Source organism: Coenobita brevimanus, chromosome 85 (genome assembly GCF_032717465.1).
Source record: "Coenobita brevimanus isolate Jiangsu-jjx chromosome 85, ASM3271746v2, whole genome shotgun sequence".
Taxonomy (NCBI): domain Eukaryota; kingdom Metazoa; phylum Arthropoda; class Malacostraca; order Decapoda; family Coenobitidae; genus Coenobita; species Coenobita brevimanus.
Window position 1 is genome coordinate 3420031 of NC_137038.1, and position 27242 is coordinate 3447272.

The window sequence follows — 27242 nt, forward strand, 5'->3', positions numbered from 1 at the left end:
CTAGGAAAAACAATGTATGGAGCCCCTGCACATAAAAGGTTCACTGTATTTGCAGCACATCCTCATTCTTCCATGGTGCAGTCAATCGTCAATATATATATATATACATATATTTTTTTTTTACAAAAAAAAAATAATAATAATAAAAAATAAAAAAATAATAATAATAAAACTGCCTATTAAAGTTCCACTGATACGTAATACACATGGTTTTCCAGATTCCTTAGTTTTCATTTTCAGTTATAAGGAAAAAGCTGTGAAATTCTGAAACACAACCCTGACATAATGAGGACTGCATGTATTTGTGCAAGTAATAAGTGATAACTGTCTGAGCTGGGTAACCATAAAAGTTTGCATGATCATGCTGAAAGGATTATGAGTAAAAGGAAAGGCACTGAAACTATAATTCATTATTACTATAAAATCAAAATATGATTCTCAACTACAGTATTACATGTCAAATGAAAGTACAAAGTTGAATAATAATAAAAGTTGCAAAATGGGTACTGTAATTAAAAACTACTGCATTTTAATGACACTAATATTGTTCATCTAGGAACTTAAATTAACAAACAGCAATACAACAGGAATACAGAACTGAGAAATCAATCAGAAAAAAAAAATAATAATAATTGCAGAATTCAGATCCAATTATCAATTTACAATGCTTACAACAAACATACTTGCTACATTAAAGTATCACAGTTGTTACAAGGAAAATAATATGGAGACTGCATACCTACAGCAAAATTGCTTGATGTTCATCATTCATTCATTGCCAGATGCCATGTATCCCAGACGGGGTGGCCAAGGGCTTAGAGTTAATTGTTTTACAGGGAAGGGCACTAATCCTCCACCAACCCCACTTGACATGTAGGGATGCCAACAGCATCTGGTGTTCCCAGGCGGTCACCCATCCAAGTACTAACCAGACCCAACGTTGCTTGACGTAATTCTGCATTATTTCACTCGGTGGTAACCATACAACAAACAAATGGACCTGTGGGTAGTCCAGTGGGAAGCAGATGTACCCCACATGGGATTAAACTTTAGTGGTGGCTGAGGTTTATCATTCATTCATTCATCATCCAATCCTACATTGCCCCATGAGGAGCATAGGAGCCCAGGGCTAGGCAAGTTGGTCCTGACATTTAAGATGAGAGTGACAAGCCTCACTCATCCCTGAGTGGCAGTATGTGAGCAATAAACCCCAACCACCCCCTGGATATAAACCTTCAATATAAACCTTCACCGGCTCAATCCGACTGGAGCTCCATAATTACCAGGCACCAAAATTTGGTCATGTGGTTACCATCCAGCGCAGTAAATGGTTTCCTGTTGCACAGGAAACCATTTGGTTTGTCACTCAGTGTAGAGTCACCTACAGGCAGAAGGAGGAGGAAAGAATGAAGGAAAGAAAGACAGAAGAGGGTTTGTTGCTCATATAATGTTGCTCAAGGGTTGGACTGGTCACTCTTGCCTTGGAAATCTTGACTCAGTAGCCTAGCCCTGGACCTCTACACTCTTGATGGGGTAATCCAGGACTGAATGATGGTGATGAATGGAGTACGTCTTCCCACTCCCACAGCCATACCCTAAAAATTACCTGGTACAAAGCATATCCTTAACATCTACAACCTCAATCTGACAGAAGTGTGTATCCTGAATGCAAAACCTTTACCAAGTGGTTCAATGGTTTCATTCACTCCTTTGCTATTCCATCACCTTTTCTCTTCTTTTCTTTTTTTTTGTGTGTGTCCAACTCTGGGCAAAGGCTTTAGGGTCTATCCCAAGGCCTAGTTGTCCTCCTTCACACCTCCATATGACACCACTTCAGCACTAACACCCACTGTCCATACTGAATACATGCTACGGCTGTCTGATCCACGACTGGTGTACAGGTAATAACGGGGGTATTTTTACGACATGTTGGTGGGTCATTTGGTAGAACAGTTAAGTCTGCTTTTGTGAAATTCAAATCCTTAAACTGTTCCCTGTCCCAGCCAGGATTCAATCCTGGGTCCATTCGAACAGCAGGCCGCCTCTCTAGCAATTCAGCCTCCACCTCTCCCACAACTATATCAATCCTATCCACTCAATCTAATCAAAGGCTTTCCTCAAGACCTTATGTCACATAAACTCTGAGCGTGCTGTGTTTGTACCAAATTTTATGTGTATGTGTACCTGTCCTTGACAATTTAATGAAAATGCAGTGGGTATATGTTGCAGATTCATTAAATTGTCAAGGATAGGTACTATCTATCTAGATAGATAGATAGTACCAGTCCTTAACAATTTAATGAATCTGCAACATATACCCACTGCATTTTCTCCTTCCCTTCCTGAATTTCCTTTATTTGCACTTGCTTTTTTCTCTCCTGTAATGTCATTTCTAAATATTCATTAATATACAATTTCTCATATTGCTTTTGGTACCACAAACATACACCTTCAGTAATTACTATCATCCCAGGAAGTAAGTCTATCATTTAGTATTACTTGTATCTCACAGCCTCATAACCTTGACTGATTAACAGCAAAATAATACAGTGGGGTACAATCTTGTATTAAAATGTGTAGATGTTTTAATTTCCAATGGAAATATGTGTGCTAGTGTATCTTAAAAGTTTATCTGTGCACTCATGAGCACTGAAAAACTTTTAACAGAACAGGTTCATGTACAAATATGTATAGTGAAGCAAACCTTAAAAGTCCTGGTCAACTTGTGGTGTATGGCTACTGTGCTAGATGTCAACCACATGAGCCAGCTGAGAGACAACAGGTGCAATGTCCTTGTCCATGCTCATAACAAGTCCAGTATTGGCTCGGCTGGAGGCAATGATGGTCACCACCAGTGGCAGCATATTGAAGTGAATCACCTGAACACACACACAACATTAAGTCAGAGTAGAGTGAACCAGGAAAATATAAATAAAATAAAAACCGCTACCTGTATCAATGAAATTACTTAAAAGATATTAAATGCTTTAGTATAGAAACTGACAGACTTTACTATAATAAAACTGCACCCTAACATTCCTGGGACATCTCAACTAATATGAGTAAAGCTGTCTGGCATGAGCCATCAAAACATACAGATGTTCCCAAGCTGGCGGAGTTACTGAGATTGTTTTAATTCCTACAACCTGGGATATCTCACCAAAATCAAACTGAAATTATCTGGCATTAGCCAAAATAAAATATAATAACAAATCTTAAACTGAAGGAGTTACGGTATCCTCTAAACACTGAGGAAGTACACTGGCACTCAGAAAAACTACAACAAGCACAGGGTGGGAACAAATTTGGACAGTCTCTAAACTCCTACCAAGATAAAGAAGCCACAGAACCCAGTGTCTCCTTACTCTACTCAGTACATGTACAGGGTGCCCACAAAGTCTTACTGGGTTTATATATATAGGGGACTCAATAAGGAACGCTACCAGGGATTGAACAGTATGGAGAGCCACCATTAGGTGACCAAGGCTGACACATGCACGCACGCTGGAACCTTTAAAAACGATACAAAATGATACGTAGATGGCTTAAAATGTTGAAAAGTGGCTTCTTCCGTATGAAAGACAAGCCTGAGGCTTTTTAATGGTTAACCTGTAATACTGCATCTTGATACTTTAACCCTACTGCCATGATGATGTACCTTGTACCATACGTCATTTCTAGGCAACAGGAGCGTACGAGGACGTTCCCAGGACGTCAAAGGCCAATGCTTTACTATGGGGATAGAGGAGGGCTGCCTAAAGCTTCCTGGCTCCTCCTCCTACTACTTGGATATGGTACAGGTGAGATGATTAGCTCATGGTAAAGTGGTTATATATGGAGTTAACTTCATGGTGAAGGGGTTAAGCCAGAGGCAATCAATTTTTGCAATCCTAAAAGGATTTTGTGGAAACCTTGTACTGTATTACAGTATAGTAATTATGGTACAGTAATACCGTAACCTATCATGACATAAATCCTGAGGAGCCTGACCTGGTAGTTGTTGTATACACACACCATCTTGTTGTTCTTGCCCATACCCAGCTTGCCGGCCTGGTCTGTGGCCATGCTGAATGTTGAGATGAAGGTGGGACGGTGGGCCAACTCAGGGGTCTCCTCTGAGGCAACTATGGGAAGAAAGTTTCTTAATATCAGTGCCATAAGCTGTTCAAATGCAAAGCATAACTGCTTTTGAACTTTCTTGGGATGATACAATTTCAGCAACACTAAGACTCTAAATTCACCAAAAAACAGATGTATCTTAACCACTTTAATCTGATTAATAAATTTTGTATTTCATTCTTGCTACCTCCAGACAATTTAATTCATTCATTCATTCATCATCTAATCGTATGTTGTCCCATGAGGAAAGTAGGAGCCCGGGGCTAGGCAAGCTGGTCCTGACAATTAAGATGAAAGTGACCAGCCTCACACATCATTTAGTGGCATTACATGAGCAATAAACCCCAACCACCCCCCGGATACAACCTGGCACCAGCTCAATCCGATTGGAGAGCAATAATTACCCATTAACCATCAGGGACCTTTCTTCTTCTTCTTTCTTTTGCCAGACGCCATAATCCCGTACGGGGTGGCCATTTGACTCTGAGTTATTTGTTTTACAGGGAAGGGAACTAACCCTCCACCAACCCACTTGACACATAGGGAGCACGTATGGTTTGGTTGTATGGTTACCACCCAGCGCTGTAAATGGTTTCTTGGCTTACAGGAAACCATTTGGCTTGTCACTCAATGTAAAGCCACCTGTAACAGAAAGAAAAGCAATAAGTAGTGACAGGAAAGATGGGAGAAATAGGAAGATAGGAGCCCATACATATATATAATTCTTCCATATGGGATGGATATTGGCTCAGAATAGTACAGTGCAAGAAATAAATCATAAACATCCATACCAGTACCTCTTTCCCCACCATCGTCTCTAATTTATATTTTCTGATAATACAGTGCTCGTCAGAAGTATTCAGCGTTGTCCGCCGGGCGCGCAATACTTATGGCCCAAAAAGAATCACCCATTTTGGGGGGTAAGAATTGAGCCACAAGTTTGAGCTCCGAGCATGACGTCACGGTAGCCTGAGGCCTTCTGATGCGCTGGTTGGTTCCCGCCTCAGTCGCCCACGGGCTGCCTGAGAGAGAGGAACTCCGCCGAGTGTCCCTCTCAAATTGCGCCATTTTTTACCGAGTGTCCCGCAGTGTTTTGGCCTTCAAAACTTTGTTATGGCACCTACCCGTGAACTATCGAGTGAAATCATATCCCAGATCATTGCTCTAAAGGAGGCAGGCCACCAGACAAAGGAAATTAGTGAATTGGTTGGTGTGGCACGATCGACAGTGCGTCGTTGGTGTGCGCGGTTTCGGGAGGAAAACAGTGGTGAAGTTCCCACAAAGAAACCGAGGTCTGGTAGGCCTAGGAAAACTTCCTCAAGGTCTGTTAATGTTTTAAAACGTGCAGTGGAGTTTAATCCTTGTGTGAGTGCAAGGAAAATTAAGGAGAGCAACCCAGAAGTGTTTGGTGAGGTGTCAGTGAGAACAGTGTCTCGTAGGGTGCATTAGCTTGGTTACACAAGTCACAGGCCTGTGAAAAAGCCTCTTCTCTCTAGCAGCCAGAGAATTCGTAGGCTTGCCTTTGCTAATAAATATCTAAATTGGGGTGAGGAGCAATGGTTGTCAGTGTTGTGGTCTGATGAGGCAACGTTTAGTGTTACCTGTAACAGAGGAGCATGCAAAGGTAGTGACCCACTTGACCCAAGGTATGTAGAAAGCACAGTTAAACATCCTGATTCACTCATGGTATGGGGTTGTTTTTCAGGGAAGGGTTTGGGGAAGCTTGTTGTACTTCCCAAGAACCTCAGAGTGAATCAGGATGTTTACCTGGAGCTTCTGTGTGATCATTTACCAGACTCCTTCGAGCTAACAGGTGCACGAGTGTTTCAGCAGGACGGTGCACCTCCTCACAAGGCCAAATCGGTCACCAATTGGCTTCGTGACTGCGAGGTATCATTCATGACAGACTGGCCAGGAAATAGCCCAGACCTCAACCCGATTGAAAACCTCTGGTACCTCGTAAAGAAGAGTCTCCAAGGGAAGGACGTGAGCTCTTTGCCTAAGCTGGAAGCCGCCATTCGTGACTCCTGGGACAAAATACCCCTCCAGCACCTCAGGAGCCTCGCCCTTTCACTTCCAAGACGTCTCAGGTCCGTGAAGAAACGTAAAGGCTACCCTACGAAGCACTAAAGGTAAATAAAATGCATTATTTATATGTTTTTTCAATGTTGAAAGGTTTGTTTCTCAGGAGGGACGCAGGGCGCCCCATACTTCTGACGAGCACTGTAAAATGGTTGTGTAGAATCTCTTCTTTTCTCCTCCTTTTCATCAATATTTTTAATCTCTCTCTCTCATATCAATCATAACAGAAAATGGAGGACATGAAAGGACACAGTGTGGGAGCATACATGCATGTTTTCACGTACAGTATAATCGTTACTACTAACATCCAAACCATGTAACAGAGAAATAGGAAACAAGTAGCTGATCCTCACAACCCTATTTCTTTTTTAAAAGGCACTGTAATAATGCATAAAGACATATGCTATACACTAGTTATGAAAATTTCTGTACACCTTCCTACACCTTAACAACAACAACTTTGTTAAAATATCAATCTGCCATGCATTAGTTTGAAAGGCACTAACATTACCAAATTTTTTTAATGTAAAAAACCTGTAATTACACTGGTGTTGACAACTTCATATAACGACTTCAAGGTTTGACAACAACAACAACACACACACACACACACACACACACACACACACACACATATGAAAACTTAGCATGTAATTTAACAAACCTTTCAGTATTGGCACTCCATCTCTGTCGGTTATAATGATCCCCAAAACATCTTCAGTGCTGGAATGTATACAAACAAGTTAGCCATTATATCTGACTGTCATTATATATATATATATATATATACCGGTATATGAAGTACTGTATCAAGAGCTAAAGAGATTATTAAGATATGTATAAATACAATGTATTATAGTTTCAGTAACAGTTTTTCTACCAATCTTTTTACAAGTATTTAAGTCATTATATCATCAATGGAATAATAAATGATCATAAATGATCTTACCTATTCATAAGATCAAACAGATGTTTCTTCATTTCCTGTGGTAAAAAGGAATATAAAGTTAGGGTACACATTGATACTTACTTCAAATGCATATTAATGTATCAATTCTTCACAGGAATTATAACTTTATAATATAACTAGAGTATTATGCCACCCAGTACACGTCAAAGTGTGTAAATTCCATTACTGACATTGTCAAAATAGCATAACTTTTACAATACAGAATATAATCAAGGGAGTCAATTTCAGAATCATTAACTACCCTACATAATAGCACTAATGCAGAAATCTTATTTTCTTATGCTCTTGATAGAAACAACCTACCAGTAACACTTCAACAACTTACTGCTTGTGACATGTTAAATCTTGAACATTTCCAATTACCGTAGTACATACTCCCACCAATGACTTTCTATATATCTAACCCAGTTGTTAGTGATGAAGATTATTTGGGTTACAGCAAGCTGCAAATAAGGCAAAAATTACGGGCTATTACTTTCACAATTAGGGTAGGACCCGTTCACTTTGGTTTGCATATCATTCGCTAGTTATGTATGTAGACAAAAAATTTTCCAGGTCAGTAACACTGATATTACACTTTCCTGCATCTTTTTCAGCTTACAGGACTGAGCACCAGTCTATACTCAACAGGTAGCTACAGTAAAAACTCTTAACAAATATACTATATCAGAAGAACAAGAGCTCGCTCTCCTACATTTTAATCAATGTTTGTAACAAATTTTTAGAATGAAACTCTACTAATAAACATTTTAAAAAATCACCACAGTTTGTGCAATCCTAAGCATTATCTCACCTAAGTAAAAACATCCACTGGAAAAGCTTTAAAGTGTATGGTACTAAGAAAACAAGGATGGGGGGAGATTCTCCTTGCTTTCTGATCCATTATTGCATCTCTGTTAACATGACATATTCTACCCAAATTAATAACAGAACCTGACAAACTGCACAAGAAAACCAAGCCTCAGGGGATCTAACCTATCTGCAAAGCAACATTATTCTGTCCTGAACCTTCATTATTTGTGCAGAATTCTAGCGTCGCAAATAGCTCTCGTACTGTACATTACCATGAATTACAGACTTCTCGAAACGAGCGATATTCACTAGTAAAATATTACCAGAGTACTTTACACAATGATCATTATTCATCTATCAATCAATCACTACCGTACATGGCTGATATTCAACCTAAGCTTTTACATTCATCAACCACCCAACACAACATGCTTTCCCTGCACTAGATACACCTCACCTCTGCCATTGCTGATTCTAAAAATATGACACAAACAACTCAAAAAGGCGATATTCTTGACCCGGCGAAACTTGAGTACAGCAGCAACTTTTAATTTCCAAGCTCGTGTAACCATTGATGTTTACATTGATGGGTCAGCTGATTCTGCCCAGACTAACTCTGTTCGAATTTCTGTAAATGTGACTTCGGATGGGCTCGTCATACATCAAACACAAAACCTAACTTGATCTTTGTATTTTCTGTATGAGTTATTATCATTATGACCTTCTTACTTTTACATTATAGTCTGGTAATAAACTTGGATGGTGGGTGGTTTAACAGAGGTGAAAACACACGGACAAAGGAATTTAATTTGCATTAGGATAGGACAAGATGGAACAGGTGGAGGAAGGCGTTACATAAAACAAAACAAGGAGTTATTTACGGGCAGAGAAACATATAACTTCTCCGTCAGGTTAGGAAAGTTAGCCATAAGATTGTAGTGAGAAGCACAAGAGATGAATGACCAGGAAAACTTTTGTGCTTAACTGTACATGCGAGCTCCGGCAGATGGCAGCAGGAGCGTGAGGTCTCGTAGCTGTTGTTATTGACCATTGCAGAATTTGCAGCAGCTGATCCTTCTGAAAGACACAAGACGGGATAAAATTATGTTACCTTCCATTGCCAGGACCCTCATGTCCTCCTCGGTAAGTCCAAAAGTAACTTGCTTTGATGACATATCACTAGTAAAACAACGTACCTTATTTAACAGAGGCAGGGTGTAAGGTTGTGTAAGCAAAGGTAGGCCGGTGTCATATGCAGGGAGTGACATTATGCTGGAAGTTACCATTCCCTTCTTTATTAAGCCTAAATTAACCAAACCTAACCTTATCCAAGATCAACCTAACCTAAATAAAATCAAACTAATCTTAATTCACGAAATGTCTAATTTCACAGTCTGTCTATAACATACATATACAGATATATCTATATATATCCATATATCGACTTATAGTTCCCTACAGGTCGATAACACATCCAGCTATCTTCCTGACACATGTATTTCATACAGCATTGTTGATAAATGGCACAAAATTTGAGATAACGTGGATATTTTCAAAATAGAAGCTAAATGGCCACTCAGCGCATGTGCACAGAGCGGAGCGGTACCATAACTTTCAGTATGTCACTCCATGCATACGACACCGGTGCCTGCCTATTAAAGCTCTGTTTGGTAGCCTTGCCGTATTCTGTTTATTTAATCACACATACAGGAGCTGCCTACCAGTACCATGGTTGAACCTGCCTTCTGCAGTTTTCATTTCATTTTGTGCTTTAATGGGGGGGGGGGATGCTATCCAAACATTATAGACAAAGGTTGATGCTGTGTACTCTGAATCTCACTTAAATTACCTTTATTTGGAATATGCCTTTCAATAACGGCTTCATCCCAAGGGGTCTCTCCAAAATCATCTGGGTGTCAGCCAAACAGTAATAGAAAGCAATACAGTATGGTAGTTAAAATTAATCATGGCAAGATGGTGTTGACAGTTTTTCTGGCCCATTTTTTAAAGTAGTTCAGTGATATAGCTTAATTGCATTTATTGAAGTCTATCTACCCATCATCCATTCCTGTATTGCATGGAACCATGCACACATTGATTGATGCACGCAAGTTAGAGGTGGACATGCTACCAGATTCGCACCACTCTGGAGTGGTCAAAATTGTTCAGCTTTTGCTTATTGTGAGCGTTTAATGGCAGCAGAAATACATGGCTTTAGTTAGCATAGTCATTGGTCCCTAAACATAAAGGACAGTCAAAATTCAGCAGGTCACTGACGGAAAGGGAGAGAGTCATTGGCTCTTCTCATTGCTTCATATAGCATTACTTTTTTATCTGAAATATTTTTTTAACAGTATATTATCTCTTGCCAAGCTTTCTTGATTGTACCTCACCCCATCCCTTTGTGGAAAAAGGTCAAGGTGATGATAAACTAACCCGAAATCTTGATTGTAGTTATGGACAGTCAAACCCCTAAATTAGTTGGTTAAGTTAGGGTAAACTAGTTTTTTTTTTTTTTCTCCAAATACCAGAACAGAGGAAGGAAAAACAAATGAATAAAATAAAAATAATAATCCATACACCAGATTACTGGTATCCTCTGTTCATAAAATATCTGTAATAGTTAGACTTGAACAGCTGTGGGTTGAAGTTTGGAGGGAAACAACTCTGGGGAAGCGAGTTCCAGAGAGATACAGTTCGGGGAATGAAAGAATTCTGATAGGCAGAAGTTCTGCAATATGGCTGAATGACATTCCAGTCATGAGCGCTACCAGATGCCCGTGTAGCACGAGGGAAGGCATGGAGAGGTGGCACCACGGACGCAACTTCGTCTGAGCATTTCCCATAAAAATATCTGTAAAATACAGTAATGTGAGGGAGGCAACATTCCTTCTTACTTGTAGGGGAGGTAGTTTATTTGTAGTGGCAAGGTTGTTAATAATTCTAACAGCTTTGTTCTGAATTTTGTTTAGTTGTTTTATTGTAACCTCTCCACATCCATTCCACAAGGGTGAGCAATATTCAAGCTGAGAGCGCACATGACTTATAAATAGCTAACTGCTCGTCAGTGAAGAAGTTACAGACTCTGTACAATAATCCAAGTTTCTTTGAGGCGGTTTTAACAAGTGATCTAACATGAGAGGTCCAACTGAGGGCATTGTTAAGTGAGATGCCAAGAATTTCAATACTTTTGGAGATGGGATTATTAGTAGCACTGAAGGTAATGTACGAATCTGGCAATATCTGTCTATTAGTAAATTGTATATATTTAGTTTTACTAGCATTAAATGAGCCAACGGCCATACCACGTTGAGTATACCGCTTCCCGTCCGATCAGCGAAGTTAAGCAACGTTGGGTATGGTTAGTTCTTGGATGGGTGACCGCCTGGGAACACCAGATGCTGTTGGCATCCCTACGTGTCAAGTGGGGTTGGTGGAGGATTAGTGCCCCTCCCTGTAAAACAATTAACTCTAAGCCATTGGCCACCCCGTCTGGGATACATGGCGTCTGGCAATGAATGAAATGAAATGAGGCAAGGTTGTTTTGTCCCCATTCACTGATCGTAGATAGGTCTTGATTTATGGAGATGGCTGTACTGAGTCAAGAGGTAGAGATATTAGACTTTGTAAATGGGTGTCTGAGTGTAAATGAACTATGTAGTGTTGAGTCAGCTGCATATGAGTGGATGGGATTGTGGGTGACAGATAAGAGATCATTAATATGAACCAAGAATAGGGTTAAGTAGGGTAGACTAGGCTAGGTTAGTAACATTAGTCCTGGTACATTAGGTTAGGTTAAATAGGTTAGTTTAGGTAGACACTGTCAGATTAGATTAGGAAAAAAAAAAAAAAAACTACCAGAATCACCTTGACATTCTGAAGCTGCAGCTTTACCAAACCTTGATTCCACATTCCACAGGTGAGGACTGGAGTTCGAGGCATCCATAGGAGTGCTGCAGTGTGCAGTGACAGCCTCTTTGTGGTGAGCTATGTGTGTGTGTGTGTATTTACCTAATTGTATTATACAAGATTTGAGCACTCATGTTGTCCCATCTCTTCTCTGTAAGTATTAATTATCCAATCTAGATTTAAACACATGGATGCTCTCTGTTTGCACCCCCTCTCCTTCTAAATTATTCCATTTCTCTGTAGTTCTGTTTGGAAAACTAAATTTCTTTACATCATCGAAGCATCGACTCTTATTCAGCTTAAATTCATGTCCTCTTGTTCTTCCATCATCTTCCACAAAGAGGTCCTCTCTGTCCACACGTTCTATTCCTCTGACTCCTCGAAACATTGCAATCAAATCTCCCTTCTCTCTTCTTTCTCTCAGGGTTGGCAATTTCAGCTTTTCTAATCTCTCCGTGTAAGACAACCCCCTCAAGCTCGGTGTTAATTTTGTGGCTATCGTTTGTATTCATTCTAGTTTACTGGTATGCTTTTTCAAGTGTGGTGACGATGTCACCGCTGCATATCCCAGTGTCGGTCTTATTGTGGTCACTATTAATTCTTTCAGGATCTCTTTATCCATATAATTAAATACCACTCATGTTGTTCAGTAGCACATAAGTTCCTCCAGTAATCCTGTTGATAGATTTCTGTGGTGATAGGTTATCCTGTATAGTCACACCAAGCTCCTTTTCTGTGTGTGTGTGTGTGCTGGACCCCCTTTGCTTAACTTGGCTTAAATTTGAATGCTGATCTGTAACAAGAGATTAGAATATGGTGCTAGTTATTAAAAATGGAAAGGATGTACAGTACTGTATTGCCATAGTACAGTACTGGTACTGTATTGTGATATTTTGTCATTGAGCTACAGGGAATAAGCTGCAAAAGGATGCAATTGTGTGAAGTTAACAAACTAAAGTATTAAATATGGTAAATTTTAACCCCTTCAAAATCTTGACATATTTAGTAGCTATAATGCACTCAGCTTCTGTTACCATCAGACAAATTTAAGTCGTATAGATTTTCATATTGGAGCAGCTAGAAACTATTAACCCCTGTGCTGCTACAAGATATAAAATTCCAAATTAAGTAAAATTGTTGGATGGTAGTAAGAATGAAATTTTGAAACATCTGGCTGTAAAGATCTTCATAATGTTCATCATGATTCCATGTTTACTTTTCTTACTGATGATTCCCCAGGAATGTAGTGTCGGTTGTACTGTACTAAACAAAATTGTCATTGGTTGGGACAAAAGGAAAAGTATATCCATTTCCTGAAGAGGTTAATGGAAGTACTGTAGTGGCTATCTCCTAGGCTGAGTAGGTTTGTGTGATGTTTGCCAATACAAAATTTAAATAAGGTGTTCATGCATTAAGTGGCTAAATTTAACTTAAGCTGTTTTTGCTTGCCTGCAGTTATCCTCGGTAGCAAAAATTGATTGTTGTTATTTTATAATTACTATACTTCATGCTTCATAATTCGTTCTTCAGTATGTGAATTCATATGGTACTGTCCACAGGCTCCTGTTTCATATTGTAATTTAGAATCTTGCCTAATTACAATGCATGTGATGATATAGTGATTCACAGAAACCTAGTGTAAAAATTGCAGATTGTACATACTTGTTATTTTCCTGATTAAATACAGTACACCAGTAATGTACCAGTTATTTTCTTTTTCAGCATCATGATACATCTGACAACAATGCAGATACTCCATTTGCCTTCACTCCAGAGAATATGAAGGTGAGGGGACTGAGGTTACCTATTGTTACCTCTGGATCCTAGAAGAGGAGACTTACTGAAGTTGTTTTTGGTCACTTTTAATGACAAATTTTTTTCCTAAGGATAATGGTTTAGATGCTATAATGCAGTATCACCCCCCCCCCCTTTTTTTTTTTTAAGAGCTAGCTGGCTCATTGTAATTTAGATTCAGTATAACAAAAGTTTAGTAACTTATAAAACGTTATGCTTCTTGTGTTTTGGGGTGGAGATGATGATGAATAAAAGTAAGAAATAACTTTTTTCTCATGCACATACCTAATACCAGTACTGCAGATGAATACACATTACAGGAAGTAACACTATTTCATTCACTGTGTTATACAATTCTCCTGTACAGCGAGCAGAAGCCATTATGTCAATCTACCCTGATGGCCACAAGAAAGCAGCAGTGATCCCTTTACTTGACCTGGCCCAGCGGCAGGTTGGCAATTGGCTTCCCATCAGTGCCATGCATGAAGTAGCCCGCCTTCTGCACATGCCCAGGATGAGAGTCTATGAAGTGGCCACATTCTACACCATGTTTATGAGGTAGGAACAGCCATGAGCACACGTTTGCTGACACTTCATTGCCAGCTGTGGCAGTTAGACGTGTTGCATGAATCATTTGTATCTGATAGCAGTATGAAATACAAGGTATAGAATGTGAGAGGGATACCCTGTACTTTGCTGTTTAGGGAGGAATGAAAAATAATTAGCTTGATTACTCTAATTTGTAGGTCCTACTTCACTGAGTTTTTTAACCTGTGAAGTCCTATGATCATATATCGATATGTTCAGGCCGTGGTACGTTGAGTCCTATCATCATCATCAATCGTACACAAGCTACCAAAAACTGGCACGAGATATACCTACTGTTTTGGTGATGTATATGGAGCTTGGCCAATGGAAAGTACAATATCTGGTGGTGTCTTGCCCGATTGGTCCCCTTAGATGTGGTGAGGGAGGGTCCCCCCCCACCCCTGCCATTTCTCCACCTCCCTCTGTTCTTTTGGGCCCTGTCCCTAATGTCTACTCTCATCCAAATCACCCCCATACCCACTCCAGACTGTATTGGCTGTGTGTGGCAGGCATATTCCCTCCCTTTACCCCCCTCCTGATGTCCCTCCACCTCCCTGTTCCACCTTATGTCATCCCATTCTCGCTCATAGTGAGGGGTGGCTTCTTTTTTTTTATAGTTGACAGTGTGGTAACCATTAGACAGATTAGAGTGATATATACATTTTCTGATGTAAAATCAAGCTCTTCAAATCTCTGAGGCCAAAATTTACTTTGGTGCAATTTTTTTTTCTCTTTCTATCTTTACACGAGGGGTAACAATTTTTATTTTCAACATTCTTTGATGGTCAATAGTGCAGGAACCATTAGACATATGAGAGAGAAATATACATTTTCTGGTGTGTTAACTCAAGCTCTTGACATCTGTAAGACCAAAATTTACCTTAGTGAAAGTTGAAAAATCAGACTCCAAATGTGGTTCTGGGACCAGAGAGGGTGGGAGAATTATGGTCTTTAAGCTAGCCACACATGCAGGTGACTGGCATGGTGATTATTGTTTGTGGACTAGCATCAGTTCGTAGCGTCATAGTAGAAACTCCACACACACTGATGATTGTCGTTAATTCTTGGAGTGAGGACAGGAATTAAGACGCCAGTCGTCTGTGAGTGTGGAGGCATGAGAGCACAGGAGAGTTCTTAGTTCCCCTCCTAGGCTGAAACTGGACATTCATCTCATCGTGACTTTAACCCGTTAAGTGCTTTATACAGCCTGGGCTGTTCCGAGTGTGACTGCTCAATACAGCCCTGGCTGCGCAGGTGAATTTCGAATATAGTGCCATGGTGACCAAGGCCGACCCATGCAAGCATGTTTGAGCCTTCAAAACCGAAACCGAAAACAAAAACCATATATTCCAGTAGGGTATTCAGACACTTCGATGTTCATCCATGGCTTTACCAAGGTAAATAATGAGCTAATAGTTTGTTATTATATACTTCGGCATGTGTTCGCTCAATTCCTGAGACAAAATTTGGCCCTTGGGAAATTTCATTTTTATCCCTATGTCTGCACACCACAGACACCTCCAAAAAACTGCCATGAGCTGTTAATGGGTTAAGTAAAAGCCGGAAGAGTGTGGTATTGATAGTGCTGTTAAATGATGAAAAGGAAAGTTGTAATAAAAACATTGAATGTGGACAAAGCCATGGTAAAGAGAGACCAGCTGTTTCGTATGGTGTTGCTGGATGGACTGAGGGAAAATAACCCTGATGATTTTAAAAACTGCTTAAAGATGGCTGATGATTCATTCAGACATTTGTTAAACCAGGTTTCCCCAGTGATAAAAAAGAAAGATACAGTAATGAATCCAGTAAAGGAGAGGCTAGTTGCAACAGTAAGGTTCCTAGCAACAGGATGGTCACCGGAACATCTTAATTTTTCAACAGGTATCTCCGTACAAGCTCTTACAGCAGTAATCCCAGAGACATGCCAAGCAATCTATGATGCTCTAAACTAGTCAACTCTCTCGGAGTTTCCTGAGCAGCTGTAAACAGCAGCAGCTCATAATACTATATCATGGGCACATATACGTCATCTTTTCCAGCCCCTGATCTTTTGGATTCCCAAACTTTTTAAAAGTTCTTTTCTAAGTGAGCTGCGAAACATTACAATTTTGGCTTTTACACTCACTGTTTTGCACAACTCTGCTAGTTCATAAACAGCATGCCTTTCTGTTTTGTTTGAGTAATCAGCACTGCACAGTTTCCACAAGCTTGGGAATCTGCTGTACATTTCTGCAAACTCCTGAATAAAATCAGGAGACATATTTCACATTCTGAGACATACTGTCACAACACAGTAGCTGTCTACCAACAGCAGAGTCTAGTTATGGGCACATGTATCTGTATCCAGCATTTGTTCACGACTAAGCAGAAGTGACGATGGACAGTTCCTACATGCGGACAACTGGCGCGAACCGTCCCTGTACGCAGATGACGTGCCAACGATGCCAAGCTGCCTTCTGGCCTCGTGAAATAATAACTAGACGTAATTCCATGAGGTAGTCATTCAGCCTGACGACTGGACTCAAGGGCCCCACACATGGTGAGGATTGGTCTGTTGCGCCAGTCGTCATAAAATTGCCACACCAGTTGCCTGCGTGTGTGACTAGCATTAGGGGTTATGTGGGAATTGGGGTTGGGATAGTGAGTGATATCATCATATTTTGAGCTAAATTAATGCATTTGGAGATACCAGTAGCCAGAATAAAATTTACAAATATTCATTGAAACAAAATGGTTAACCCTCCCATGGTCAGGACAACACTGGTATTCCATTCCAGGTAATGCCATATTATTATATTGTACAGTATTTAGCCAGATGGTGTTCATACCGGTAACATTGATCCTCTCACGGTCAGGACAACTCTAGTATATTCTGCTGCAGTTAATGCCAGATAATACTATTCAGTTGAGAGTGGGTTCAGATGGTAGAGTGTAGTGATGACTGACTATAGCTTTTGGCCTAAAGTTGTCATCTCCAGCTTGAATACAGAGGTCTAACAATAGATTAACGCTGTAGTATGATGAAGTTGCAAATTGCAGTGGAAGGGATAGAGAACCATAGTACTGTATTGTCTTATTATGCCACTGAGCTACATGAAACAAAGCTGCAAAAGAATGAAAATCGGGAGGGGGAGGGGAAGCTGTAGTCTTGTTTCAAGAATTTGTCTTTCGCTTTGCCTTAATCCTGTAAGGGATGGCCACGAACAAATCACCGTCACTCTGTCCTTTACCATTTTGGCTGCCTTCTGTCTCATAAATTTCTCTCCGCTCCATCCCTCCATCTCATCCTCATCGTTGCCGTTCCCCTCCTCTCAACCATCACCTTGGTACTCACATACACCCTTCTAGTCAATCTCTCATTCTGCAGAAATCCAGTTGGCAAATACCACGTCCAGATATGTACAACAACACCATGCTGGCTGCGTGGCTCTGATGACATTATGGCCACCATAAAGAACAAACTGGGTATCACCACTGGCCAAACCACTGCTGATGGCAAGTTCACCCTCTCAGAAGTGGAGTGTCTTGGGGCCTGTGTCAATGCACCAATGATACAGATTAATGACAATTATTATGTGAGTTTTATTTTTACCTGTACCATGAGTTTTTGCATAATTTGCCTTTTTTATGTTAATTTTTTGCCAGTAAATGTACAGTTTATTACAGAAAAATTGTTTAGTAGAGTTGCATTGCTACCAACCAAACTTGATTTGGTAGTTTCCACCAACGTACAGTTCCAAGTGTTTGATAAAATCTGATACTGCAAAATACATCTCAGACTCAAGACTTCTTGTACATTTGTAAACTATTAACTGACAAACAATTGCTGGATGGTCTGTGAAGAACTGAGATAATGCCTGTTCTTAGACATGTTATATGAATACAGCACAATAATAATTCCTTGCTTCTGTGTTGCCTAATTAACATTGTTCTGCTATGAAGTCCCTAGTACATTATAGAAAATGAACTTAAATTTCCAGTGCTGTTCATAAATATGATCTGTCAATTTCCCCCACTTTACCTAACCAGTTTTGATTTGCTATAATACATCCCTGACATATAACTAGAACTGTACTTACCTCTGGTGCTACCATTGCTCTCACTTAAGTATACTCATCACCACTTCTTGTACTTTGTAACCTCATACCCATTACCACCTAAAACATTGACCCACCACTACCACCCCTATTACAGGAGGACCTCACTGTTGCTGACACCAATGAGATCCTCGACTCCTTGGCAGCAGGCAAAAGTCCCAAACCTGGTCCTCGCAGCGGTAGGTTTGCAGCGGAGCCAGCAGGGGGCCTCACCACTCTCACTGGCCCACCCCCTGGCCCTGACTTTAAGGTATGTGCTGTGGGGCAAGGGAGGGAGGGTAAGATTTAGAGGCATAGTCTTGACAGTTAAGGGGCAACTGTAGCACATCTTTCTTACAGCTTTATTACCCCCCCCCCCCAGCCGACCAATTTTTGTTTTTTTATTTATAGCCAAGATAGGTTAGGTTTGATGCAGAACTCATTAAAACATCCAAATTGGTACTCACAGAAGCCAGGAAGGTCGATTTTGGGTCCCCATCGTGACCACATCCATCAGGTGAAATATGTGATGCAGACTTCTTTCGCTCCATAGGGGACCAGACGGTTTTCTGTGGTGTTTGACCATGGTATAATGAAGTAAACACCCTGGTGATGCTCCCAATGTGTCCTAGGTCTGGGGCGACCTGAGGTTGATGGGGCGGGATGCACACTCGGTGACTCTTATGACTGCCATATTCCAAACTTGACCCCTGGTCCTGCCTCTCAATATCTTCCCCTGGGTGGCTCATAGTGGTCTTCTGCGACATGCCACATTCAGAGCGGAAAAATAAATATTTCCAGCCTGTCTGAGTACTGTATTCTGATTTTTGCCAATTTTTTAAATACACTGTCAAATTTGACCTGATGCAGGGGCAGGGCGTGCATGTGGGATACGCTCTGGGTGACTCATAGTGGTCTCCCGTGGCGTGCCACGTTCAAAACTGAATGTCTGGTAGATATTTCCCGTCTTTCTCAGTACAGTATTTCAATTTTCACCGATTTTTAAAACCGTTGTGACTCAGTGGGTTAGAACGCTCCGACCAAAGGTTCAGAGGTTCGAGTCCACCCAAGGGTCATTGGTAGACATCATGAAGGGCATCCGGTCATAATGTGTTACACTTCAAAACCTGGGTCTTCTGTCCAGGGGCAATGCTTAAGCCCTTATCGACAAAAGGGGACACGGCGTAAAAAAAAAAAAAGAAAAAAATGTTTATGAATGACTGGCATTTTTAATATTTACTGGAATGTTATGTGTCAGTGATGCTGAAAATAGAAAAAGGTATAAAAAGAACACGAGAGGTTATTAGAGTGAATAAAAAACACAAGAGGTTATTAAAGTAAATAAACACCACATAAGAGGTTATTAAAGTGAACTAGTAAAATACATATTGCTAAGAAAATGGTATTAGACAGTCTCCTTTCCTGACGAGAATACAGCCCATGATATTGTAGAGATAAGAAAGTATTCTGAGAAATCAAATAAATGGAAGGGAAGTAAGGAGCAGATGGAAAGGCTGTTCTGAAAAAGTGATCTGTAGTGTTAAGATAAAGAATTGGTAAGTATATATAACTGAGTGTGCAAGTGCACAGAGAATGAATGTGCCACCTGCAGCTTTGGGAAGTAAAATTAGGTGGAGGAGGAGGATGTATGGAGATGATGCTGTGGTGTTGACCAGTGGTGAAAGAAATCTTTAAACAATCACTCTGAGGCTTCTGAATGTCTGAGTAATGAGACCTAGAAGTAAATGCAAATAAAGTAACTGATAGTGGTTAACAGAATGTGTTTGCATATTTTAATACAGTATTAGAAATGTTAAGTAAATGTAAATGAATTTGTGAGCAAGCTTGCTAAATGAAGTAAAATGGGTATGAAACAGAATACTGGGTACAAAAGCTTAGAGATCTGCTTGATTGCATGTTGGTGCCCACATTAAAATGTATATGTTAGACTATTATATGATTGAAGTATGAAGAGTCAGGAGCAAGAAAAGTGAAAGAGGACTGTAGTGGAGGATAAAAATACATAAAGTTCCTTTGTCACAGACACATGCCACAGAGTGTAGATTTCCAAGATTTCAAGAGGCAGCACCTTTTTACTTACCAGTGTGTGTGTGTTTTATATATATATATATAATCTATCTATCTATCCAATCCATCCATCATCCAATCCTACATTGCCCCATATGGAGCGTAGGAACTCGGGGCTAGGCAGTTGGTCCTGACATTTAAGATGAGAGTGACCAACCTCACTCATCCCTTAGTGGCATTACGTGAGCAATAAACCCCAACCACCCCTTGGATATAAACCTTCACCGGCTCAATCGGATTGGAGCACAATAATTACCCACTAAACAATCAGGCGCCAAAATTTGGTTATATGGTTACCACCCGGCATAGTAAATAGTTTCCTGGTGTACAGGAAACCATTTGGCTTGTCACTCAGTGTAGAGTCACCCATAGGCAGAAGGAAGAGGAATGAAAGACAGAAGAGGGAGTGTAAAGTCACCCGTAGGCAGAAGGACAAGGAAAGAATGAAGGAAAGATAGACAGAAGATGGCAGGAAAGAAGGATGGAGGAGAGGATAGGGCAGACATCTGAGAGCAGCACTACATTGAGTAAGTGGATGGTGAGCGCCCCCACCTACCACATAATATTTATATATAATCATTCCTTCATTCTTTCCTCTCCCTTCTGCCTGTGGGTGACTCTACGCTGAGTGACAAGCCAAATGGTTTCCTGTACACCAGGAAACCATTTACTACGCTGGGTGGTAACCATATAACCAAATTTTGTCGCCTGGTGGTTTGGTGGGTAATTATTGTGCTCCAGTCGGATTGAACCAGTGAAGGTTTATATCCAAGGGGTGATTGGGGTTTATTGCTCATGTAATGCCACTCAGGGATGAGTGAGGCTGGTCACTATCATCTTAAATGTCAGGACCAACTGCCTAGCCCCGGGCTTCTATGCTTCTCATGGGGCAACGTAAGATTGGATGATGGATGGATGGATGAGTATATATATAATTCACAGGCAAAACTCTACCTTCACCATATCTTTCTTGGCAGGTTCGTGATGATTTGTAATGTCTGGAAAGATACCACTTGAGGTATGTATATATTACAGCGTATCTTCAAAAATGACTGATGCAGTATATGTAAATAAACCAGTAAACTAAAACAGTAGTTTTTGAAGTCCTACTTCCTCAAGAACAAATAAAACTTAAATGCTGTATGTACTGGTATTTGCAGTTTGGTGGAACACACCAAGGAACAAATTTCAGAAGCAGTTATCTTAACTGATTTTAATGATTGTCCACATGTCCCGCCATTATTGCCCCATCAGGAGCAAGGCCCAGGATTCCTTTGAGTCACACACCTTACATGTCATCACTTAAGCAATAATATCAAGTCCATATTGAATATATGCTAGAGTTGTCTCATTGAGGACTGGTGTAAAGTTGAGGCATATTTTATGGTGTTAGTGAATCTTATGGGAGATCAGATCAAGCTGTTCTGTATCCCAACCTCAGATTGAACTTGCACCATTTTGGACAGCACAAAACTTGAACAGCTGACTCAAGCCATGAGCCCACTAGACCACCAAGCATTGTACAGTGTAAATAGCTTGCTGATTAACAGGGAAACCATTTACCTATCATTTAGTATAGTCACATGCAGGTAGCACTGTAGTTACTGAATTTAAGCAGAATATTTTAAACCATCAGATTCTCAAACCACCTGTTCTCCTCAGAATTTCATCTTTTCTCGAGACATAGCTGACTCTGCACATTAATCATTTACACCTCTTTTTTCCCATGGATCACATCAAAGTCAAAGGTTGTTGGATGTGTGTACACGTCTAATTTGTTCTTTGTGTTGTCTATCTTCACTGAGGTCTTAACAGCTAGGTACAGTTCATCTGGTCTTTTCACATGTATCCTGATGGTCCAGGAGGGAGACCCATGATCTTTTGCTGTGATTCAGAGAGCTGCAATGTTCTGCACCTTGACTCACTGGGCCTGTCAGCTATGAAGCATGGGTCTCTGAACACAGGCACTTGTAGTATTTCTTATGCCATTCTACTAACAATTCTGAAACACTGAAATGTCCACCTACCTATAGATGTACTTTACTCTGCTATGATCATAGTAACTTATTCTGCAGTTTCCTTCCACATTATGTAACCGAAATGCCTTACATTATCTCTCCCTGTTCACAGTGTCATACACATCTCAGAATTCTAAAGGCCATATTTCAGGCCTTACATGATCTCTCCATTATCAGCCTTATCGCAAATACTCAATCTACATATCCAGTTACTCCAGACCCAACCATCTCGATCATTAACTATTTTTTCTGGTGATGTCACATTCAGTATCATGAGATGTTTTTTTTTTTTTTTTTTCCCCAGTTAAAGGACTTACTGTAGATATGCCAGTTCATATGCTAGTCATTAGTTTTGAAAAATCCTAGTTCTACCTGAGAGACAGTAGTAAATTACAGTATTCTCATTCAGCCTGGGACAGTCAGTTATATCCCTACCTGGCACCACTGCCCCATTTATAGCTCCCATAGAGAAAGTGGTATGGGAACCGCAAGATGAGTCTGTGATGGACATTGACTGACCTCTACACCTGAATCCTCTTGATTGAGTCCAGCAGCTCTTTGACTTATGACTGTGTGGTAAGCGAACTGCAAGCTGAGTCCGTCATAACACTGACTCACCCCTAGCACAGTGTGTGGCTGATGAACATGAAGTATTTCAAACGTGAACCCTCTTGATTGTGACCAGCAGCTAAGGGTTGACTTACGACTGTGTGGGAAGAAATCCCTCTTCCAGACTGCACCTGCATGCAGCAGCAGGGTGTGGAAGTTCTGTCTTTTTCCAAGAGATGCTGAAAAGAACCTACTGAAGACAGATAGATATATATATATATATATATATATATATATATATATATATATATATATATATATACAGTATATATATATATAATATATATACTGTATATATATTTATTTATATATATATATATATATATATATATATATATATATATATATAGCTCCTGTAAAATACTCTAATACTTTACTACAGTACCCTCGCGTCCAGCACGGTAATATTGTCATGCATGGGTCACGTGTTGGACTAACAATAGAGCTTATGGGGAAAAATGAATTATGTCAGCAACCCTTGGAAAAGTCACCCTAAATACCTACCATATACCTATACATATAATGGTACTATTGTAATTATAATAAATGGTACTGTGCTATGAATGATAACTAACCTTTTAGGATAGTGTTGGTGGGCTTGCTGGGAATGGAAGGTGGTATCCAAGGCTGTAGGTAGTCCTACTGGGTCCCCGGAGGATGGCTGCTGGCGTCACTAGCGGGTAATGGCTGTTGCTCCTCCTCAACCTCCCTCATAAATCCTTCGAAATCACACTCAGAATCACTATCTTCGTCCACAGCCATGGAAGGTCCTGCTTCTGCCTGTCCTAGCACTATAATCCTCGGCAAAGTGCATGCTTCTCACACTGTTGCCAGAGCCCCATCTCGTGACTGTGGAAAGTGATCGCTGTCGCTGACTCGGTAGAGAATAAGGAGAAGCAACTTTGTTTATAAACTGGTACACACGCCAATGAGAAGGGTTTCAAAACGATTGATATTTATTCTAAAATATTAATATGTATTCAGTGTCAGGCTAAATGTTCAATGCTGTAGTACGATACATTCTCTGTCGAGTCGCCTGGGTTTTGGTCACACTGTTTTGCCCGTGGTATCCTCGGCAGGAATCCATCCAGATGAATTCCAAATGCTCGTGGTATCGTCGGCAATTTTACCACATTACCGTTCCGATTTACCATCGTATCCTCGGCAAACCTGGTATGAAGTGCCGTGTGATAGCCTTCGGCTGCCAGGATCTTGTCTTAGTTTTTTATTATGATCACGTTGGCTTCATTCATGTCGTAGGCCTTGGCAATGTCAACTTTTCTCTCCCCTTTCTTCTTCCTCTCGATGCTTTCTAGCTTGGTGGCCTGAGGGAGGTGCCGACACTGCTTGGGGTTCTCAGAAGGCTTCCTAGGCATCGTGAGCAGGGTAAAATGCAGTAACAAGGGCAGAAAATGCAGCAAGAAAAAAGCACCTTCCAATGCAATTATGCGACTGAGTGGCGCGGTGGTGGGAGAAATTTAAACAAAACATCACGTGACACCAGAAGTGTTTTTAATTGGGCGGCATCACGATCACGTCACGATAGCGGGCAGGGAAGGCTACTTGATCAGAAGTTTTCATTGGCTATCGTCATCATGGGAATGTCCAGTATGACCGTGTTGGACCGGGGGTGATCGTGCTAGAGTGAACTCTGCGGATTTCGCCCACTTCTCGGAGCTCTGTGCGTGTTATGCTAACACACTCGTGTTGCAGTAATTAAATCGTATTAAATAATACTAATTAATTGCTCTCCGTGCTGGACCCGAATCGTGCTGGACTAACGCGTGTTGGACGCGAGGGTACTGTACTTACCAAGAGCTCTCCAAAATGTTTCTGAAACACTGTAAAGGTAGCAATATTTATTTTCTTACAACATTCTTTGGATATTGAACTGTACCCCTTGGAATGATTGGATAGTGCCAAGCTACGAATATATGTCTACATTAATGTGTACATATCCAAGTACAGTATATATATATAAATACTCATTTATAACAGTTGCATAATACACTACATCTTCTTATAATTTTTAAGGTTTATTAACATACTGTGAAATTTTGTTTGCACAATAATGCAAAATTCTGGTCATATGAAGGATGTCCAAATATGGCTGACTCCAAACTCCCCCCCCCCCACACACACACACACAATCTGAGTGGCTGGCATTTCATGAGGCTACCTTGCTGTACCAGTACAAATTACTTAAGAACAAATTAGAGATAACATACAGTTTTACAAGAAGAATGCACAGTTTGAATGACATGGAACACTAAATAACTGCAGCCACAGAAAATGTGCCAGATACCATGCTATAATGCCAAAATTGGACCTCTTGCAGAAAATAATCACCATGACCTTTTTTCACCTCAGGATGGGCAAGATAGGATCTCAAAACAAGTAAAGTAAAAGATGTATAAATTACAAATAAAATTGTATGTCCAGTACAGTATTCTCTTGACTTTTCATCATTAAGAATGCTGGATAACTCAGGTAGGCAAAAAGTAAGGCTGACATAACTTGGTCTCCCTGCACAATTACAGTACATGATATGTGGTCTCTGTTTGCATAATACCTAACTCCCATGTGCAGCTGTTGTGACACTTCCATCATTTATAAGTTATACATGACTTCAGAATGGACCCTAACCCCATTTATCAGTAAAGATGACTTTAAAATGGACCCTAATCTAACACCACTATTCCCCCCCCCCTTTATGTTTGCAAGCACAGGTATTAAGAGCTTACTTAGGGATATTTGGCAAAGGCAATGTAAAGTGTTGACAGCTGTAGTACAGTACAGTATATGGTTTTGTTTTCAGCAATCTTTACTCCATTGGATACATTTATGTGATGCTGCAGAATTTGGTGAAAGTTATTGGTGTATCAGACAGAGCCAGGATTCTGCAGGCTTGAATTATGAATGAATGAATAAATAGTGAGAAAAACTAGCACCAAGCCTAGAAAGGCTATGTGGCACTAAGACAGAAAAGAATGGATAATTAAATTACATGCAAAATATGCAGAACAGAAAGAAAGGCAATACAGTAATCCCTTCAAGATCTGACGTAATAGAGCCAAAAGCAAGTCCGGGACTTTGTTTTGTCCGGGACTTGGGAAAAATGCCCCTGAACAGGTACTTATAGACCCCAACTCAACCTAACTTTGAAAGCCACCTAAATAACTACCTACCAGATATGCACAGCACACATTTAAGACCCTATTCACACAAATAAGGGACGAAAACCATAAAATAAATGAAAAGGAACCAGAGAATGAGAAATTAGAAGTATGGAAAATATTTAGCACCGTACAGGGTACTTATGGCACGTCCGTGACCGTCGTGATGATTAACCCGCCTCCTCTATGGCTCTGACAGTGATGAAGGTGCACTTGAAGCACGTACAGTAATCCAGTGTTGCGCTGCACATAATCCTTTGCACTGTGAATTATAACTGTTTAACATTAAACATTCTGTTCTTGCTTTGCACCACGTCATTGCAACATGCCAGTGTTGCACTCTGCACTTAATCCTTTGCACTCTGCACTTAATCCTTTGCACTCTGAATTCTAATTTCTTAACACTGCACAACACTGAAAATTACTATGTGGTCTAGTGACGAGATGCAGTCACAATGGCAGGTAGAGGGGAAGTGGGGAGGATGTAGGGGAGCTCTAGCAGACATTGCCAGAACAACGTGCCAAAACAGCTGTTCATCATCGCGCGTCCCCCCCCCCCCAGCCCAAAATGTCAGGGACTTGGGCATCTGGGTCTTAAAGGGATTACTGTAATAAGAGAAACACAAACGGTAGGAGAATCACCAAGGTAATCAGTAAGCAATGAGGGGCGGGGTAATAAGTAAGCAATGAGGGGCGGGGTAATAATGAGAGGAAAGGAAAACCAGAGCAATGGTCACGAAGTATGAATGGGCAATCAAGAAAAAGACTTCTGATAGTTAAAGGAAAGTTAGAGCATGAACAAAGTAGAGGGGGGGTCACCCTTCAATTAAGTGACCGAGAGAGAGGTGGGTGTGACCCAAGCGAAAACGAGCAAGGACAGTCTCCCATCAACAATTGGGATGAGTGGAAATAGACCATGGAAGAACAGAAGGTTTAACAAGATGAAACTTATTGGTGACCTGGGAGTCCCAGGAAGTTTGCTATGGACCTCAGAAGAGGCGAGTAAGAACGGGAAAACAAT

General features: G+C 40.5%; 2 protein-coding genes and 1 non-coding gene across 3 annotated transcripts; 2 read left to right on the forward strand and 1 right to left on the reverse strand.

Moving 5' to 3' along the window:
- Window positions 1-487: 487 nt before the first annotated feature.
- Window positions 488-8545, reverse strand: Lamtor3 (Late endosomal/lysosomal adaptor, MAPK and MTOR activator 3). Its single transcript, XM_080280640.1, has 6 exons — window positions 8421-8545; window positions 7151-7185; window positions 6866-6924; window positions 3991-4124; window positions 2283-2879; window positions 488-2184 (listed from the first exon to the last, which is right to left on the reverse strand). Exons 1-5 carry the CDS (start codon window positions 8427-8429, stop codon window positions 2745-2747), a joined length of 372 nt encoding a protein of 123 aa, XP_080136766.1. The 5' UTR covers window positions 8430-8545; the 3' UTR covers window positions 488-2184; window positions 2283-2744.
- A 255-nt stretch (window positions 8546-8800) lies between these two features.
- ND-24 (NADH dehydrogenase ubiquinone) lies at window positions 8801-21506 on the forward strand. Its single transcript, XM_080280468.1, has 7 exons — window positions 8801-9106; window positions 11883-11945; window positions 13595-13657; window positions 14034-14224; window positions 17622-17829; window positions 18449-18601; window positions 21396-21506. The coding sequence occupies exons 1-7, from the start codon at window positions 9068-9070 to the stop codon at window positions 21411-21413; spliced, it is 735 nt and encodes a 244-aa protein (XP_080136594.1). The 5' UTR covers window positions 8801-9067; the 3' UTR covers window positions 21414-21506.
- LOC145410503 (5S ribosomal RNA) lies at window positions 11255-11373 on the forward strand. The gene has a single exon (XR_013899293.1). It is a non-coding gene; the product is annotated as a 5S ribosomal RNA (ribosomal RNA).
- Window positions 21507-27242: the final 5736 nt, after the last annotated feature.

Bases quoted from the DNA above. Each gene is read 5' to 3' on its own strand.
- Lamtor3 (XM_080280640.1), bottom strand. The intron at 6,925-7,150 runs GTAAGATCATTT...TATACATTCCAG, and splicing joins CTGTTTGATCTTATGAATAG to CACTGAAGATGTTTTGGGGA. The intron at 4,125-6,865 runs GTTTGTTAAATT...TTCTTCCCATAG, and splicing joins TGGAGTGCCAATACTGAAAG to TTGCCTCAGAGGAGACCCCT.
- ND-24 (XM_080280468.1), top strand. From the start codon at position 9,068: ATGTTACCTTCCATTGCCAGGACCCTCATGTCCTCCTCG. The intron at 13,658-14,033 runs GTGAGGGGACTG...TCTCCTGTACAG, and splicing joins TCACTCCAGAGAATATGAAG to CGAGCAGAAGCCATTATGTC. The intron at 17,830-18,448 runs GTGAGTTTTATT...CCCCTATTACAG, and splicing joins AGATTAATGACAATTATTAT to GAGGACCTCACTGTTGCTGA.